General features: G+C 34.2%; 1 protein-coding gene across 2 annotated transcripts; it reads right to left on the bottom strand.

Annotated features, from left to right (window-relative positions):
- Positions 1–380: 380 nt before the first annotated feature.
- LOC107774558 (uncharacterized) lies at positions 381–5,710 on the bottom strand. 2 transcript variants are annotated; one of them, XM_016594114.2, is made up of 9 exons: positions 5,391–5,710; positions 4,512–4,568; positions 4,281–4,333; positions 4,021–4,072; positions 3,512–3,574; positions 3,355–3,414; positions 1,207–1,249; positions 938–1,003; positions 381–753 (listed from the first exon to the last, which is right to left on the bottom strand). In XM_016594114.2, exons 1-9 carry the CDS (start codon positions 5,500–5,502, stop codon positions 690–692), a joined length of 570 nt encoding a protein of 189 aa, XP_016449600.1. In that variant the 5' UTR covers positions 5,503–5,710; the 3' UTR covers positions 381–689. The 2 variants fall into 2 exon arrangements, with proteins under 2 accessions (XP_016449600.1, XP_016449601.1); XM_016594115.2 differs by having other exon boundaries at positions 591–753; positions 5,387–5,639.
- Positions 5,711–16,096: the final 10,386 nt, after the last annotated feature.

Here is a 16,096-nt window from a genome sequence, read left to right as displayed (position 1 = left end):
TTTTGATAAAGCGGGTTCAGTTGAACCCGCTTGACACCACGTGCGTCCGCCACTGAGTTGCTACTATTACTACAAAATATCCAATTTATTATCCACTTTATGTAAGTATTTCTTTTGGAGCAGGACTAGAGCGAGGATGGTAACTCGGGCGATCCCGAGGATGGTAATTGTTCTCTTTATCCAAAAATGTCGCTTTTGCAGCCACATTTGACTATGAATTCCTAATAATCCACTTACGAGATTGCAATGAAATCTTTCGCATAAAACACGATGACAAGCAAATTCTGTAGTATATGGAGACTACAGATATTGAATCTGCAGAAGATATAGCAACGCCATGTCTCGGCATGCAAAAAAGGAAAGCACGAAAACAAGCAAGAGAAACTTCAATATTTCTGCATTTAACGGTAAAGCAGCATAGTACAGATTCCACTATTTGAGGATTATTCAAACAGAACTTGGTGTAAAAACTTTGTATCATGTAAGACCCTGAACCGGATAACAAAAAGGGAAGACACAGTTCATCCATGCAAACATCCGTGCGAAAAAGAATGAGACTGCCAGTGTGTGGAAGCTGTGGCCTCAACTCCTAGTGTTCAACTTCTGCATTCACTGGGTCACTATAAAAAATATAACATTTAAAAAAAAAAAAAAACATAAATCTGCTTCCACTTTGTTTTTGAGTGATCTCAAGAGGGAGGTTGCCATGTTCCTGGTCTAAAGGATTCACCAGAACCAGTTGGCTCTGACGACCTGAAAATAAATATGATCAATGTAAGTTGTTGCAAATGATCTAAATTAATCCTGTTATCATTCATTCTATGTAGCTTATTTGCATTTGTGACAATTTAAATCTCAAAATTCCTAGGAATCTGGTGCTTGTTAGGTCCATCAAGAGAAGGGTAGATGAAAACAGCAGGCAGGAACAAGAACTTACTGTGGTTGTTGTTTGAAACGATAAGACATATTTTTCTCGGCTTCAGTTTCCTTTGATCTTGCATGTCTACATTACACAATATGCAAGTTTTAAAGCAGCGAACGCAATATATTAACACATTCAAGTTCATAGTAAGCAAGAGAAATTATCAGAAGGTAACTATTTCTCATTTACCCTCCACTTTTCCTTTTATTTCTTAATTAATAGTGACAAGAATCACAACCTAGTGGAAGTATCCCACAATAGATGATACTATTGCTGTGACTCACCTTACTTCATTCTGTGTATCAGATGCTTCTGGGATTATATCACCTTCCAGAAATGACGATCAATCAAAACAAAGTCAATAAATAATTAAGAGCATAAATTAACTAAGAAAAGATAATAAAAACGGGAAAAAGAGAATTGCTTGCATAACAAAAAGATATATCATTATATCATTTAACATCAAACCTTAATCTCAAGTCTCAATCCAAAAAAAAGATAAAGAGAGATAAGGAAAGAAAACCCATTCTATTTGCCACTAATACGCTCTTAACCCATTCTATTTGCCACTAATACGCTCTAGTTGTAGTATCTTTTATTGGCCATTTGGACACAATATAAGAAAGGCTTATTAGACTCTTTGTAAGTGAGCGAAAAAGAAAAGAGTAAGAGAGGAACACATCACGTCTATATTACTCAAGAAAAACAATTAGTCATAAATGAACAAATTACACCTATGTCATTCGAGTTTGAGGTTTAGTTGCCTAACTAGTTAAAAGGTTATTGTACGACCGGAGGATAAACAATACAATAGGGTACATGGTATAATAGGGTATCCGTTATTATTGATATCCCTGTCATAACCCCAGCATTACAATATTCCATGTTATAATTTGAATGTATATACTCTTATCCAAGTACTACACAAGCGCATTTTATTGGGAAACCAAACATCCTCTAACAAATTATTTCATCATGAAAAGGCAGCGAAATTAACAACCTCTAACATATAATGCAACAGCATTTTCATTATTCTCTCCTTTAATCCAATAAGCTACTCTCAATTACCTTCCTTATTAAAAGGGAGTCTTTTAAGCTACTTTAAAGGGATTCTTCGTTCACACTACAGTCAAATGGGTCAAACATGCATGTGGGTGATACTCATCCAATTTCTTCAAGATAAACTAAATAGCAAAAAACCTGCGCATACCATGGATGTTTGTAGACATCCATAAACGATACACGTACTCGTTCGAGTGCATGTAGCATTCAAGTTATCTTCCAATACAGAGGTGATGAAATTTGCTATAAGGGTCCAGATGGTTTTAAGCTAAGTTGCTCGGACACGGGTGTGGGTGTCCGACACGGGTGCGGATCTAGAAGTCGGATCCTTCGAGATGTAAATTATAAGATTCGGGGATACGGATCCTAATACGGATACGGGTGCGGGGATCCGGCTAAAAAAATTACAAAAATAAAAATAGAAAAATATCTCTAAATTATGAGAAATTTTGCGAAATACTCAGGTATAGCCTATAAAATGTGAATTTCTTTTTAATTCTCAAGTTGTGTAGATAAGTAAAGGATTGATTTCCTAGATAAGGCATGCTATTTTGGTCAAATTTACCCTAGTTTTCGTTCTGATTTCGGGAATCAAATTGTATCTCGTCTCGAATTTTTCCATCTGTCGTGGTCAAAGTACCCAAAAATGTTTGACCATATCCGGTACGGATCCCATACCCACACCCATACTAGTGTCGTGTCGACACGGGTGCGGCATCTAAAATGCCATGTCGGAGCAACTTAGGTTTTAAGTTTTAACAAAGTGAAGATCATTGGTGCAAAAGCTGCAAGGAAAAAATGGGGAGCTAAGAAGGATAAACATGGAGGATAAATTGGGAGAACAAAGACTTTTTTATGATAGGAGCTTGGTGTCATCCTTGCGGTTGGCTACACAACTACTTGTCCTCTGGCCAGCTTTGTGAACTCAGATTAAGTTACATAATCCAGTAGACATGCTTGTTCTAGAGTAAGATTCATCATTATGTTTGTTTTGTGATGAATGGCTGTTGGGTTTTTCTTTTGGAAATCTCCTACCCTAAAACATCTTTTGAGGTTTCATACTGTGAAATTAATAGAATAGAACCGACTAATCATCTTCAGACACTACTAAAAATTTTAACAGAAAAGAGCTTTTAGAGGAAACTATAGAAGTTCCTCAAAAGGAGTTGCAATTTGAAAAAAAAGGACGTCGCATGGTCCACTGTGTTTCTCCCAAAACTGGCTATTCTAGGGAAACATCTTTTCTGCTCTTTGTTTTCAGAAACAAAAGAGAAGAGATGATTTTGCAACAAATTTTTTTTGGGTTTCTAAAACCAAAAAGTTTTGACTGCGAAACCACACGGACCCTAGCTTTATAGGATAGGTGATACCTTCCGAAGCATCTGGAAATTGTTGAACGAAACTCTTTAAATCTGGACCATCAGCTTTACCTAGAGACAAGGTGAAGAGGAATAAACAATGTGCAGTTCATGTACCAATCAGCTTCCCGTTTCAAAGGATAGGGTAAAATTGTAGTAAGCAACTTACCAATGCTTGTGGCTTTACTCTTGCCTTCTTTGGCCATTCTCTCCTCTTCTTCCTTCTTGAGACCTTAGAGCAACAAAAAGAGAATATATTACCAGACAGGTGGTCGTCCTACTGACAGCCAAAAAGACCACCACATTGTGTCTTAAGGAATAATGTACCTTTGGAAAATCTCAACTGAAACTAATAGCAAGACTAAACTCATAAGCAACTACCAGAACAGAACCCGACTTTTAAATATATGAAGTAGGAAGGAAAAGTAAATCAAAATGACCCTGTAGTTTAAGCACCTAGAACTATTTTGACTCCAGTCCAGGGTCAAATATGGGCCAAAAGCAGAAAATCATTTAAAAGTTCGACCACCTAGTAGTTTAATGAAGCGTTCTTCAATCTTCTCTTATAAACTTAAATTTTCTAGGAGATAGAAGTAAGTAAGAACATAGTGCTGTTTATTTCAGGGTGGTTACCACAAATCCATGAACAAAGCAGAGGCATAAGATTGGAATACTTACGAGCGATATTAAGCTTAACAAATTCCCTTCTGGCCTCCAACTCAGCCATCTCCTGGTAATGAAAATATATAACCATCAAAACACAGTTCAAGAAGAGATTTATGCTAAATAAAATGCTTTTGAAGGACAAGATAATAAAAGGATAAAAGTGCTACTGCGAAACAAGGCAATCCATACAAAGAAAGGAGAAAAACAATGCTGGCTAAGGATGACCAATGAATTATGCGTATGAAATTGTGACAAGAAAGGTCCAATTTTACCTCTGGAGTTGGAGCACTCTTCCGTTGTCCATTCAACCAACATATCCATTCAACTACAGGAATCAAAAGTTGCTCTTTAATGGAAACAAACGATGTGGTAGTTTGATTTGTAAAGTTCACAACAGTAGCAGATGTTTTTCTTAATCACATATCAACATGAGGGAGAAGGTTATGACTGTTGGACCAACAACAAGGTTTAGAGCTAGCTTGTGTTTCTCCAATAGGGCATACCTGGAATGGAGGTTGGATCATCCTCTCCTTTGAACATCACCCATCTCTTTTCCTTCACTGACAAAATATAATAATATCATACAAAGTTCTTTACAGATAACATCACCTAAAATAGCAAACTACAAACCATCCTAAATATAACTATTTGAAGCCTTGAAGACTTTGTAGAGTTATATATAAGTAATTCTCAATTCCAATTTCCAGATGTTCCTCATGCAAAAAGAAAAAAAGTTAATTTCTTTGACTTGGTTAAAGTGTGAAATCATGAAAGCTTACCTCTTGGCCAGTGGCGGAGACAAGAATCCTAACAATGGGATTCAAAAAATGCGAAAATGTTATACCTAAAAGCCCCCTTATGTTAAGGGGATCCAACAGTTTAATAAATATAAAAAATAATATTTTTACCCAACTTGCATAGTGTAATTTCTGGAAGAAAGGGATTCAATTGAACCCCCTTCTTTACCGTTAGCTCTGCCACTGCTCTTGGCTAGGTTGACCCATAGGGTATGAAATATCCAATTTCATAGTCTTGCAAAAAGCAGAGCATATTATCACATTAACTAAAAGGGATGTTTGTATACCTTATACCAGAATGGTTTCTTCCAACATACAAAAATCATAAGTACCTCTCCTCATTTTCTTTCGTTTAATAGGGCAATAGCGGCATAGCATTAAATAATCAATTTTTCAAACAGCCAAATGATCATAATTAGCCATATTTGCAGTAACCAAAGCTAAGAAAGTTCAATGTGAAAAAAAAAATATCTGTAGTAACATTTGCTGAAGCCCATACAACTTTTGCTAGAACAAACAAATAATAAACGATGACGTAAGAGGCAGTTTCAAAAGTAAAAAAAAAAAAAAAGGAGACCTACTTACTGATACCATCAAGCTCCTCTGTTCTTTTAAAATAGCGATTGCCCGCTTTGTCTGCTCCTACGAAATTTTTGCTGCTGAATAAACCCGCAAACCTCGCCCACAATCTCGACATCCTTTTTCACCGCTATTTTTTTTCTTTCTCAAATGGCTTTGTAGGGATTCGACTATCCTATTTTGGAAATCTCACACAATGTTTCTTTAATTTACTGATGAATTAGCTTTGTCTCTGCACGAAGAAGGTAATACTCTAGAATTCGAGTTCTCGAAAGCATGTGCAAAAATGCCGGTCGCGGAGCTAGGTAACGTGGGCCTGGGCTCCTGACCAGAGTGGGGAGCAAAGGTGATCAAAACATGAGCTGATTACATGGGCCACTGACGGGATAAGTGCACCAGTAGCCATTTTAGGACTGCTGCTTAAAACCTACATAAGAATTATTAACCTAAATAGCCATTCACTCAACCATTTAAATCAAAAATTACTGACGAATGTATAATATATGTATAATTTATGTACAATCAATATATATATATATATATATATACACGTATACAAACTAGTAAAATAAACAGTATATCCAACAGCTATTTGTGGAAAGATCTCGTGTATTCAAAATATAGCCATATTATAAGAAGAGTTGTGATACCTGCTTCTTCAAAGGGATTTTTACCTTCATATACACTATTTGAAACCTTATTACCCTTCCTACTCAAGTTTTAGTTTAATTACATAGGCATATGTAATTTACCAATTATATACATTTTAGGAATTTAATGAGAATCAATTAACTCCTATAATCTTTCTAACGTACATATCTCACTCCCCTCACGATTCTGTATTATCTCCCTCCATTGACGCTCTCTTCCATTTTTGTTAAAAACATTTTATAATCTCTCAATCTTTCTGAATTCTCGCTCAAAATCCTACGAAAATCAGTAACAACTTAAAAATTTCCTTCCCTTACAATGAAGAAGAAAGGAGTTCCGAAGAATAGCCTTAAAAAAATTAATGTTTGTGATATTCCTACTTTTGATTTGGGTGTTTTCTCACAGGATTCGGCCAAAAAAGTAGTGAAATCGGCACATGCAAAACCAGAGACAAAATCCAAGCTTTCCCCTCATGAAGCTAGGGCAGAAGCTCGAACAAAACTCAAGCATGACAGGGATGCTGGTGAAGCTTCGACATCTGTTAAATCAGTAAAGCGGAAGGGCAAAGAAATTGCTCGTGATAATGATTTCGTCGAAGAAGATGTTATCCTGAAACCTGCAAAAAAAAAAATCAAAGTTTCTCCTACTGTCAAACCTTCAAAAAAGAAGAAGTTTCAAAAATCACCTAAAACCATACCCCAACAGTCATTGGAAAAGGTAAAATTTTAATAGTTATAAATTTAGTTTTTTTTTTAAGTTACAAAACATGTTCTCATTCTCATGACTATATATATTTCTTTATTTTTCTGTATTTGTAGAAATTTTGTCTACATTGTGTATATTTGTTGTTGGTTATCAATTTTTTTATATTTCCCTGAAAATTATAGATTTCTTGTATATTATTCGAAATTATTTTGTTAGTGAATGTACTACATGATTTAGTTAATTTTATTGGTTATTATTTGCTCTATTTGTAGATGTTAGTTTCATTTTCTGTAAACAAATTGTTTATATTATGTCTAGTTGTTACTTTATAATTTCTTGCTCTAAATATAATTTTATCAGTGCATTTGTAGCTTCAATGTAGTCAGTTGTTATATATGTTTACTAATTTTGTAACTTACTTGTATGCAATGTATTAATATTTTTCTGACTGTAGCTAAATTGTAGTAGAATTGTATTTACTTTATTTTTTGGTCTTCAAACAAGTTTTATTAATACATGAACTACATTTGTTATGTAGTTTAATTGTAACTACAAGTTTTATTAATACATGAACTCCATTAATATGTAATGTATTAATGTCTTTCTGACTGTAGCTAAATTGTAGTAGAATTGTATTTATTTTATTTTTTGGTCTTCAAATAAGTTTTATCACTGCATTTGTAGCTTCAATGTAGTCAGTTGTTATATATGTTTACTAATTTTATAACTTACTTGTATGCAATGTATTAATGTCTTTCTGACTGTAGCTAAATTGTAGTAGAATTATATTTATTTTATTTTTTGGTCTTCAAACAAGTTTTATTAACTTACTGTTTCTTTTGGTGCAAAATCGAATATTTTTTGCACCACATTATGTTGATTATGGCATCACTAGGTTCCAGACATTATCCGACCTTGGTGTTTCTGGCCAAATCAAGGTGTTATTGTCTGAAAATGGGTTAAAGTTGTTTAAGAAGATATGTTTTGGGCATTTTCTCTCCCTTCCCAAAATATGTATCCAAAATGAGGCAATTCACCTTCTCATGAAGTATGAATTGAACGCATTCGATTCTCATTTTTTTTACAGCAGAGATAAAGGGTGAGAGGCTGAACTTTGGGTTGAGAGAGTTTGCCCTTATCACTGGCCTTAGATGTTTTACGGAAGTAATGGACTTTGGTTACACAATTAAGTATGACAACAAAACAATGAGGAGCTATTTTCCGAATAAGAAAAAAGTTGAGAAGTCATACTTGAAACAAATTGTAACCAGTCGTAGTTGGGTGAATGATGAGGATGCAGTCAAGCTGTGTATTCTCTATCTGATAGAATTCTTACTTTGTCCTTCAAAGAAAGATAATGATTTGACAGACCATTTTAGGTTCTACTTGGTGGACTCGGGGCAGTATGCGGATTTCGCATAGGGTATCGAAACTTATACACAATTGTTTCAGTCTGTTAAGCACAAGCTCGACCCTTTTGTGCATTTTTATCTCATTCGAGTTTTTTCACTCGCTATGCAAATCTGGTTGTATGAGTGTTGCTCTACAATCAACACTGATATAGCTACAAGTGTTGGTAATTCGATCCCCTGCATACTTAACTAGACAGCTAGTAAAGATAAAATATGGATATCTGTATTGGAAGAGGGAATGATCAAATCATCATGGATCAAGGTAAATATTTTTCACTTCTGAACAGACAATATAATACAAATTTTCTACACATTTTATACATATGATAACTAGGTCCCTCACATTTTTTTTCACTCAGTTCACCAACATGCTTGAAGCCCCAAAAGAGCTTTCTAGAATAACTTTGCTGGACAAAGTTGAATACATCCTTGAAGAAGCTAAAACAAACGCCGAGCATCCGACAGATGTTCCATCTCCATCTGGACATAAGCAGGCAATGGAAATAGATGACAAGAAAGATATTGTGAAATAATTAAAAAATTAAGAAAAGATGTTGATAAGGTAACCTCTTAAGATAATCTTAGTTGATTTCTTTAATTTATGTTATGCAAATTATTTCTTTAACTCTTTCTATTTTAATACGTAGTTCGGTTCACACCTTGGATTGTTCAAGAAAGAGGCATACCTACTTTTTGATTTATATATATACCTCTAATTGTAAGCCTTTAATTGTCATATACATTATAAAAATTTTGTGTTCTTTAGTTTTTTCAAGAACTAGGTAGCATTCGACTGCTACTCAATAATTCCATCAAGTCTGTGTTACAGGCAGTGTTTTAAAAGGCGTGGGCGTAAGGCAGGGTATTTTATATATGCCTCAGCGGGGCATAAGTTCCGAGGCACGGGGCGTAAGCCCCATAGGTATTTAATTTTTAATATTTTATAAAATAATATAATGACAGTTAATATTTATAAACAGGTAAAATTGCATAAAAATTGAAGAAAACTATATATATGTGTGCTCCATCCCCACAAAAAACTAATCAAATAATCTATTATACGTTACTTACAAGCACAAATAATTTGAATCTAAAAGAATAAAGTTTTCTATATGGAGGAACAAAAAGGATGATTAACTTGCAATTTGAACTTTGGATTTGCTGCTATGAAGAAAAATATAGTTCTCTTTGTATTTGTAAAAAAAATTAAATATTCGTTGCTTTTGGGAGATATTAGCAGACTAGCGGACAAGATAAAAATTTGAAAAAACTATGAATTAGAGCTTAAATCAATAAAAAAAAAAAGGTCTTTATTTTTAAATTTAATACTTTTGAGTTCCTTTTTAAACCTTTTGAGTAATTACCAAACTGACTTTTGAGAATTTGGATATTATATGAAGGACTAATTCAATAAATTTTGTTTTAATTTGAAAAAATCTCTAGGGCTTACTCCTTACTAAAAAAACGCACCCCGAACGCCCGGGCGTACGCCTCAAATTGCGGGGCGTACGCCTCTTGAGACTTTCGCCCCACACCATCGCTCCGGGGCATTTTTGGTACGCCTCGCCCCGGGGTTCGCCCCAGAAACGCCTTTTAAAGCAGAGGTTACAGGCAATAAAAAGTCAACAGGATACGAACATTGATATTAAGGTTTCATTCGAAATATATTCATTTTGGACAATAATTTTTACCATGTTTATGTTTATATTAGCATTCATAAAGTATATGGTCTAACAAATTTTCAATGCAGTTTACTCGTAGTTCTACGAAAAATGATGAGCATTACAAAGAAAAGAATAAACAACAGAATCTGGGCAGTAGTGTTAAATCAGTATTGGGCAACAACAATAAAACAGGTATTTTAACAATTTTAACACAATTTGATGACAAATAATCTACATTATATTTACATATAGCCTAAATTACCAACAAATAATCTACAGTATATTTCCAATTATTGTCTTAGATACAGGACACATGTCTAACATTCAAAATGAGGAGAATGTTCCTGTAAGCATTGACTTATCTTCCCAATTTCAAGAGGCATAGGTATGATTTAGTATATTTTATCTACATATTTCACAATACATATTATATCTCAGCTACATGACAACATTTCAACAAATTAACTACAATTAAACTATAATTTATCTACAATGTTGTTTCTATAACAATTGATCTATAATTTTATTAAGTTGTACACATTTATTGTAACAAAGAAGGAAACTATGCATGTGGACTCTCCAAAATAGGATGCAAAAGTTGTCATACAAGGAGAGCATTTAAATGAGGAGAATGAGACTATGACTTTGCAATCTCCCATTCAACAAGCAAATATTATACAACAAGGAAACGATTGCAATGAAGATTTCAGTGGTATTATATGTTACAATATAATTGTAGGAAAAAAATAACGGCTTTCATATAAGTTTCAATTTTTCTAAAAGAGCTAATGCAACCAACATACAATGTTGTTCTTTTGTTTTAAATTTTGTAGGTGAACCAGCCGACTACATCAATGTAGGTGATTCAGACAATGACTCCAGGTCTGGAAAAAGGGCAGTAACACTTGATGATTTTGAGCTGCCAGAGAATTTCTTACAGATTGTTAAGTTCGGCGAGGTAAATGAAGATAAAACAACCTCTGTGTATCAGGGAAGAATAAAGGTTCGTGGAAAGTATGCGAGATCCCCCTTTCTCCTTTATTTCAGTTCTGGGGGAAGCACTTCTGTTGGACCTCCTCCAATTTTCAACATCAAGCATCCATTTACTGGGGTTATTGGCGAAAATGTTGATCCTGACTTGTTGGAAGAATTCAATAAGCGGTTATAATTAGGTACCGACACGGTTTCAAAGATGTTAGATTATACTTTTTTTTTTAATATTATCGAGTGCATACAATTTATGGATTTCCAACTGAAACTATATAATAATTGTACTTGCTATATCTTTAAATAGGAGGAAGGCGCCTTATACGTTAAAGATAACCAAATCAAGCCGTAGTTTGATCTTAGTGGAGAAAGTTGATAAAAGGACTGGTTTTATATTTTGGTACATCCCGGATAAGTACTCAACAACACGGTACACACATACCCTGGCAGAACTAATGATTAGCTGTAGTATTCTGCTATTTTAGAAATATGTAGATTTTTTGTTTGAAAATTGTAGTTAAATTGTATGAAGCATTGAGAAATAATGAAATTTGTTTTATTTTTGCAGTGCATTGATGTTATTTTATACTATTTGAGGAAGAGAGGAAAGTATGGTCCTGAAAACAAAATACGATTTACAACCACTGACTGTATGTTCAAGACTAGAATTGAACAAATTTATTAGAGGTACATTAATGCTCCTGCCGATAAGAAGCTTGTTGTTGTCAAACCCGAGGACGTCGTATCAGAATACATATTGGGGTACCGATTACTTGCAAATATTGCATGGGACAAAGTTGATTTTGTAATTATGCCCATAAACATTGTGGAGAAATTTCATTGGTTGTTGGTTGTGTTTGACATCACCGATAGGATTCTATATGTTTATGATTCTATAGTCTATTCACGAAATCACAAACTTGTTGAATCTGTTGTCGACAAGTTTGCTATTATGATCCCCCTCTACTTGTCATGCACCGCCTTCTGCAGCAAGTGTCCAGACATCAACTACAAGAACACAAAGGCATACATTGAAAAAGGTGTTACTCACCCTCTTGACATTCAGTGATTGGTCGTTGAGATACCCCAGCAAAAAGAAGGATCATTGTATGTGCTGTTTTTCCTTCTATTTATTTAGCCAATTGTATTTTATATTGAATGCTAAATCTTTTCCCCCATTATTTTTTGCAGTGATTGTGGTGTATACGTGGCGACATTTGAAGAATATATCAGCATTGGAGAGGTATCGATTTCAAAGGAAGACATTTCTGATATTGATCAACACCGTAGACTTTATGGAGTGCTCCTTTGGGATTATGCTAGGAAAAAGCAAGAGCTTGGTGCAGTTAGTGAAAGTGAGATGACTAGCAGATTAACAAGATAAAAAGGTGCACCAGCTGTGAACGAGAGAACACAAGTCCAGAAAAAGAAGAATTAGTTACCCTTTTTCAGTAGAAAATTTGTAGTTAAAGTGTTTAGCTGTAGCTGGATTGTAGTAAAGTTGAAGACAAATTGTTTATTAAGAAGGAGTTTGTTGCAATTTATTTGTAGCAGATTTGTGCTACAGTTGTTTTACCTTTATTTTGTTATTTTATCCAGAATTCTACTACATAGAATAGAAAATATATGTGGATTTTTTTTAGTTGAAAGTTGTTAGTACTTGATCTCGATATTGGTACTATATAATTTCTTTACAGCATAACTACAAATATGTCTACAACTACTATACAAAAATATATAATCTATTTAATTTTAGCAGTATTGTTAGGAAAGGCTGAAAAGTAATAAATAAATTCGGTATTTGAACAAAATAACTACAAACTAATTGCATTAAGAGTTGAAATCTTTTTTAGCAAACATTCATTATAAGAGACAATCTTTATTCAAATTAGCAATACAATTACACCACAACTATAATTCCCCAAAACAAAACAAATACAACTTCATATGTCTTAAAGGACATATTATCATCAACAGTACTCTGTAAAAATTTTTTTTAAACTGTATCAATTTTTATTTCCTTTTGGGAGCATTACTACAAGATCTTTTGTTATGCCCTTCTACTCCGCAGTTGCCACATGAAACCTTGTACTTATTTGCATTTACTTCATCATATGGTTTGTATCTTTGTTTTTGAGGTCTCCCTGGATGCCTTTTACCGGTAGGTGGCTTTATAACTTCTTCAGCAATATGTTGTGGCACATTCCATTTGCTTTCGTCAGGCAGTGGGTCTACTGGTATTTCATAAGTCTGCAGAAGGCTCTCCCTCGTGTAATAAGGATAACAATAGTTTTCATAAGACTCGTTCATGTGCCTCAAATCCGCCAAAGCATGTGCATAATGAAGTTCATCAAGTTAGAATTGTCCACAACTACATCTCTTATTTTGAAGGTAAACAATGAAGCGCTTCACACCATCTATCACAGTATGGATGTAATCTGTTGAAACCCTCACCTATAATTTCATTACAAACACACAACAAGTTGTCAGCAACAGATACAAAATAAAATAACTACAATTATACAACAACATTTCTACAATTAACAGTATATTTAGTTTGATGGAATCAATGATCTGATGTTATTGGCTATAGCTTACTCTCATCTTTTGCGATAATGTTCTATTGTCCTCCAACTCTTTATTGTATTCTCCCATGGTATGTGAATGTACCCTTTGCATTCAATAACTTTTCATTAGTCCAACGTTCAAGAAGAGTCCACATGTACTCTAATAGTTCTACTACGGACAGCTCTATTATATCTTTGGTTACCGCATTCAATGACTCTGCAATGTTTGATGTCATCGTCCACATTATGTTCACCGTAGCATGTACCCGAGACCATCTGTGATAGCCAATATCATATAGGTATGCTTTGACATTCTTTAATTAAATTCATCAAGCGTGTATGATCTTGCCATGGCAAAGTACAATTCGCTTAACTTTAGATGACCCTTCTTGAATTTTGACCTTATATTTGTCTCAATATGCCACATGCAAGCATAATGTGGCATGACAGTATAAACAATAGATGTTGCCTTCAGGATACTCTCATTTCGGTCCGAAACAACACACATATTTGATTTTTCACCATATGCATGTTTGAATTGCTCAAAAATCCACCTCCATGATGCGTCATTTTCTGAATCAACAACGGCGTATGCTAGTGGTAATATGCTACCTATCACACATGTGACAAAAAGAAATTCAATTTCTGTAATAAAACTTGAAAATATAAAAAATACAGTCTCAAAAATAACTTTATAACAATATTTTTACAATTAATCTACATTACCTACTACATTCATTGCTGTTAGCATGATTCCCCTATATGCCGACTTCAAGAAGGTGCCATCAACTACTATAACTGGACTACAATGATCCCAACCCTTGATGGACGTACTAAGTGCAACAAATTCATACAAGAAACAGTCATCTTCAGTCTTCTGCAATTTCACTACCGACCCCAGATAAGTCTTCTCCAGAATATACAAATAACTCGGCAAGCAGCTGTAGGAATCAACAGGATGACCTCTCAAAAATTCCAAAGCCTTTTCCCTTTGCTCTCCAAACTTGCATTATGTTAAGTTCATACCATGATCTGACAACATGTCAGTTTGTATGTCTTTTGGTGTGTATATTGTCTTAGGATCCGCATATTTTGGAATCACCATGCTGGCAATTACCATGGCACTAGGTTTGCGTTGTATATATGTGTTGTCCATCAAAGAGCATGTGTGCAAGCTGTTGAATTTTCGAACCTTGAACAATGCTAATTCATTTATGCTGGTGGACTTGAAGTACCATGTACAATTGTCTCCAACACATACGAGGCAGTAGCTACAGAATAAAATCAATTCAAAAAGTGTTATGCCAATTGTAGCTACAAAATACGAGGTTGTTTATGCACAATAACTTATCTTAAACAATTTACATACAGAAAAACTACAATTTATACACAATATGAATTTGACAAATAAAATATTCCTACCTTCTTGCACTAGACCTTTTCACCCTAAATTGAAACTTATTCATGAAAAAATAGTGCTTCATTGCACTGACAATTGTTTGCCTGTTTTGGTAAACTTGGCCTACTTCAATTATATTTGGTGTATGTTCTGTTATGATGATACTTTTATATTCCACAATTGCCAGAGATGTTTGCATATCAATCAACTTCACTGTTCCTGATATCTATCTATCTGTGTTACAATTGCTTGACAATTGTACCACATTAGTATTACGATAATCAGAAGAACCTACACTCAATTAAAATATAGTAATTCAGACCTCTGTATATTCATGTGTTCAATATTTGACAGAATGCTTGTAGAGATATAACAGTTGAACTCCATTTGTTATGTAGTTTAATTGTAGATAATTTGTAGTAAAATAGTAGAATACTTAAAATTGAAATAATATTAGCACTGAAAAAATATAGCAAACCTGTAATTGTGTTCGCATTCGACATACTGCATTCCAAATCGAAATCACGCACTGTTATACACAGCGGATACATTCCTACGTTGTTATTTTCCTTTTTCGTCTCCATATACACTCGAACTCCCATATCGTTCTGAATTTTTATTGGAGGACAACGTTCATTGACAGTGTATTTGATTTCGATGATTTTTGCGGAGGTATCGATCACTAGATGCTCTGCAATTGCGGAATTCAATTGACTATAATTTGAATCGTCCTTGACTACAATTTCGTCAACATCAAAATCTTTGTATCTCCCAACGTTATCCCACCGACCATTGAGCTAAATCATAATCGCTAATTTTGACATTATGTTGCGAAATTCAATTCAATTGTAGCTAATTATTTGCAATCGTCTTCTTCAAAACCTTTGTTTATAGAAAACCAGAGGAAACCAGAGAAAACCAGAGAATAGAAGGATACTACAGATATGTTGCTTTTATTATGGTGCGGTGATAACCAGTGAAAATCTGCGTAATAGAAGGATTCTACAGATATGTTGCCTTGATTATGGTGCGATATATAATTGCGTTACTAAAATCTCTAAGTGAAATATAAGCGATCCCAAAAGCCCGCGCCTAAATAAGAAAGACTATCGCAGAAAGGATTCTAGTTTAAACAAATGTATATATTTTGTAGCTAAAACGTATTTAGGTTGGATAAATACAAAAGCATGGACATTTTTCGTAATAAGATTTCAAATAGTGTATAGGAACGAAAAAAATATCTTCTTCAAACTACATGACAGTGGGCTGAAGTTAAATTCTTGCAATTCAAACTTTAGGCCACTACCTTGAAGTTCAATTCTCACTC

This window comes from Nicotiana tabacum, chromosome 2, assembly GCF_000715075.1.
Source record: "Nicotiana tabacum cultivar K326 chromosome 2, ASM71507v2, whole genome shotgun sequence".
NCBI lineage: Eukaryota > Viridiplantae > Streptophyta > Magnoliopsida > Solanales > Solanaceae > Nicotiana > Nicotiana tabacum.
Note: the sequence above shows the minus strand (reverse complement) of the source record. Positions and strands in the feature narration are given on the sequence as shown.

Bases quoted from the DNA above. Each gene is read 5' to 3' on its own strand.
- LOC107774558 (XM_016594114.2), bottom strand. From the start codon at position 5,502: ATGTCGAGATTGTGGGCGAGGTTTGCGGGTTTATTCAGCAGCAAAAAT. The intron at 4,569-5,390 runs GTAAGTAGGTCT...ATATTTTGTCAG, and splicing joins AGAGGAGCTTGATGGTATCA to TGAAGGAAAAGAGATGGGTG. The intron at 4,334-4,511 runs GTATGCCCTATT...TGATTCCTGTAG, and splicing joins TGATCCAACCTCCATTCCAG to TTGAATGGATATGTTGGTTG.